Source organism: Oratosquilla oratoria, chromosome 13 (genome assembly GCF_046742065.1).
Source record: "Oratosquilla oratoria isolate Oo_2021 chromosome 13, ASM4674206v1, whole genome shotgun sequence".
NCBI classification, from domain to species: Eukaryota; Metazoa; Arthropoda; class Malacostraca; order Stomatopoda; family Squillidae; genus Oratosquilla; species Oratosquilla oratoria.
The window spans coordinates 54,568,311-54,572,427 of NC_134789.1; the positions used below are offsets into that span (position 1 = coordinate 54,568,311).

The following is a 4,117-nucleotide window of genomic DNA, read 5'->3' on the forward strand; positions in this document are numbered from 1 at the left end:
CTTCGAAGCGTACTGCAAACTACGGCGAATGCGGTGGACGGGAGAACAGGTTGACGTGTTCGCAAATGACATTAGGCGATTGGCAGGCCTAATTAATCTCGAAGGCAACTCCCTGGAGATGGTAGTGAGGATGGCTTTCGTGAATGGGTTTCCGGATTACATATCGACTGGGCTGCAGGCAATGGAAAATGCAGCAAAGGCAAACATGAGCGAACTTATAGCCCGCGCCAGGCTCCTGACTAAGGCTAAGGATGAAGGGCCGATGGTGGCCGTGGCCAACGAACAGACACAAAGGAGACTGCCCTCGGCAGGAGAAGGCGCGCGGGTGAGAGAGGCCACGAACCGAGAAGGGAGAACGGGTGAGCTCGGGGGTGACTACAACAGATGGCGCGGGCTGTCGAGGGTCCGTTGTTACGAGTGCCGGAGACTGGGTCACCTGGCAAGGGACTGTAAGGAGGTAGAGCTTATCTGTTACTCGTGCAATCAGCCAGGGCACATGGCCCGAAATTGCAGTCAGGGAAACGGGACATCGGCGGCCACTATGCGAGGGGCCGCCGAGGAAGTGTAAGGACACCGTTCAGTCGTATGCCGATCGTGGATATTTGGGTGCGAGGGAGACGCGCGAGGGCGCTGATAGACTCCGGCTGTTCAACCACGATCGTGAGGACCGATATAGTTCAAGAGTTCAGACGGGGAGATGTGGCCCTGACGACAGTCGACGGGAGAGAGACGATATGCGATGGCGACCAGGAAATTGAAATGATAGTGGAGGGTATCCCGATACGACTAAGAGTGCTCGTCATTAGAACGATTCTGGAGGGAATTGATGTGGTGCTGGGAATGGACGGAATTACCCAGCTTGGAGAAGTCACGTTCATCGGTGGGCTCGTACGGATTGGAATGAGGCAGGACTCGGAAGAGAGGAAGAAGAACCGACCGAGGCCGGGTGAGGACGTAGGAATGGCAATGGGAGCCGCGGAGGGCGGTGCTGGCCCGAAGCTCGACCCTGAGGAGAGGGCGACGCCGTGCACGATTGAGGACGAGGACTTCCGGGCGGAATTTGACGGCCGGAAGTGGGAAGTAGAGTGGTATCCGAAGGAAAGCTCGCCCGTCTTGAAGAATAAAGTCGACTGCTACACACGGACCCTCAGAGAGGGGGTGAGGGAGGACTTTGACCTCGAAGTGGAGCGATGGATCGAGGAAGGAATCTTGAGTCCCCGGGAGGAACCGGTGGAAGGCGGATTCCTGCCCTTGATGGCGGTAGTGCAGCCAACCAAGAGAAAGGTACGACCGGTGCTGGACTTCCGAGAGCTGAACCAGTTCGTGAAGTGTCATACTGGCGACGATTTTGTAGATGTATGTAGTGAGACCCTACGCAGGTGGCGCCGAAGGAGGGGGGCGTCCGCCGTTGTAGACTTGCGGGCGGCTTACTTGCAAATTCACGTGACTAAGAAGTTATGGAAGTACCAGCTAGTAAAATACAAAGGGAGAATTTACTGCTTGACCAGACTTGGTTTTGGGCTCAGCTCGGCCCCGAGGATCATGACGAGAATCCTGAAGACGGTACTGGGGAAGACTGAAGCGATGAAGAAGGGCACTGACTCGTACCTAGACGACATACTGGTGGACGATGGCATAGTATCGACGTCGAACGTGGTGGAACATCTGGCTCGATACGGATTGACAGCTAAGGAACCGGAGCCGTTGGAGGGAGGAGCGGTGTTGGGACTGCGACTGGAAAGGAACGCGGCAGGAACGCTGATGTTCAAGCGAGGGAACGAGATCCCAAAGGTGACGGACGAAATGTGTAAACGAGAACTTTTCTCCCTGTGTGGCAAATTAGTGGGCTACTACCCGATCGCCGGATGGCTTCGTACGGCATGTAGCTACATTAAGAGGAGGGCGGGATCGAAAGATTGGGGAGAGAAGGTTGATGAGGACACGCTAACCATGATGCACGACGTTGTCCAGAGGACGATGCACGATGATCCTGTGAGAGGACAATGGAACGCGCCCCAGCAGAACCATGGCGTAGTATGGTGCGACGCGAGTAGTATCGCAACCGGCGCCGTCTTGGAGATAGGGAACGTAATAGTCGAAGATGGAGCGTGGCAGCGGAAGAAGGACGACTACCACCATATTAACGTGTCAGAGTTGGACGCGGTCATAAAAGGAACAAATTTGGCGCTGAAATGGGGGCTGCGTGAGATCGAGATCAGGACGGACTCAGCCACGGTAGCGGGGTGGATGAACTCGGTGCTGACGGCTGAAAAGAGAGTACGCACGAAAGGAGCTGCAGAGATCCTGGTGAAGCGCCGCCTCGGGATCCTGAGAGAGTTAATCGACGAGTTCGGCATGAAGATAAGGGTGAGGAAGGTATCCTCGGAGGCGAACAAAGCGGACGCGCTTACCAGAGTAAAGAGGAGCTGGCTGAAAGCGAAGGAAGAACAGGAAGAGAAGCTCGAGATGTGCGCCGCTGGGTCCTTTCGTGCGAAAGAGTTGCACGAAACGCATCATCTAGGGGTCGATAGGTCATTGTTCCTGGCAAGGAAGGTTAACCCGAACATATCAAGGGAAGAGGTGCGGCATGCGGTGAGGGCGTGTGCCCGCTGTCAGTCCATAAACCCAGCCCCCAGACCGCATTCAGCGGGGGAGCTCTGCGTGGAAGAGAATTGGGGGCGGCTGGCAATTGACGTAACCCACTATCAAGGCACCAGATACTTATCGATGGTCGACTGCGGCCCAGGGCGGTTCGGCATTTGGCGAGAACTGAAGGCGGAGACTGGAGAAGAGATTGCGCGGGTGATGGACGAGGTATTTTTGGAGCGGGGCCCAGTGGATGAAGTCCTGATGGACAACGGCACGGCGTTTCGGTCGGAGGCACTGAAAGGTACATTGGACAAGTGGAACACAAGACGCTTCTTCCGGGCAGCGTACCGGCCGAGCGGAAATGGGATAGTAGAACGACACCATCGTACAATTAAGGCCATAGCTGAGAGGGCGCGAATACCGCCGACGGAGGCAGTTTTCTGGTATAATATCTCCCCCAGGTCAGGCCAAGACGACCGCTCGGTTCCGCAAAAGGCTGTGTTCAAATATGATTGGCGCCATCCGCTGCAGGGACCGAAACTGCCGGCCAACGCCGAAGAAGGCCCCGCCTCAGTGCAGGTGGGGGACGAGGTATGGGTGAGACCAAAGGACAGGAAGTGCACGTCACAGTGGACGAGAGGGACAGTGACGGAGGTGAACTCCCGGAACAATGTTTCTGTTGAGGGAGTGCCGCGACATATCTTGGATATACGGCGGGTAGTGAGTGAAGGAGAAGATGAGGAGGAAGGCCACGGGGCGACAACAGAAGAGGATGGGGTGTCTCAGAGACCCCAGCGCGAAAGACGCCCGCCAAGGTGGCTACAGGACTACGATGTAGAGGAAGGAGAAGACGAGGAGTAGGGTGATCTCTAGATCAAGGGGGGGGGGGGTGTGAGTGTGTATGGCGCGGATGGGGACGGACGGTTGGCACCCCCTCCCCCTCTCTGGGAGGGGGGGAGAAGGGGTCAAAGGGCATGAGCGCTGGTATCCCCTTCCCACCCGAATGCGGGGGGGGGGGGGTGGCCTCACGTTGGCTTGGGTGGCACAGTGCCGAACAAGGACCGCGCGTGGGTGGTGGTGAATGCGAGTGTGAGTGGAGTGTACAGTACCCGGAAAGGGGGATACGATAAGCTAGCATTAATGGTTAGGAGGTAGGGAATTAGGCTAGAGAAGTGGAGAGTTAAGTGCCGCAAAGGAATGTAAGGGCCCACCCAGGAGCGACTGAAACCGAAGACGTCATCGACGCACAAGTAAGTACTTTTGAATCACATATACCAATCCTGGACTGGGCATGAATGGAGAGAGCGTGTCCCCAGAGATACAAAGACGCCACAGTTAGCGCCTTTTTCAGAAGAGCCCTCTGCCACTTCTTCTTGGAGTGACACTCGAAAGGAGTTTGATCGGGTCCACCAACTCCTTATCAACACTGGATACACGAATCACGAGGTCCAAGCCAATATCCGCAGAGTGATCGACAATTGGTACAAACAAACACGCCCCACCAAGATCTAAGAATATAAGGTCTAAC

The 4,117-nt window shown here is 56.0% G+C and overlaps 1 protein-coding gene across 1 annotated transcript; it reads left to right on the forward strand.

Moving 5' to 3' along the window:
* Positions 1-960: 960 nt before the first annotated feature.
* LOC143032240 (uncharacterized) lies at positions 961-3,450 on the forward strand. Its single transcript, XM_076196710.1, has one exon. It carries the CDS (start codon positions 961-963, stop codon positions 3,448-3,450), a length of 2,490 nt encoding a protein of 829 aa, XP_076052825.1.
* Positions 3,451-4,117: the final 667 nt, after the last annotated feature.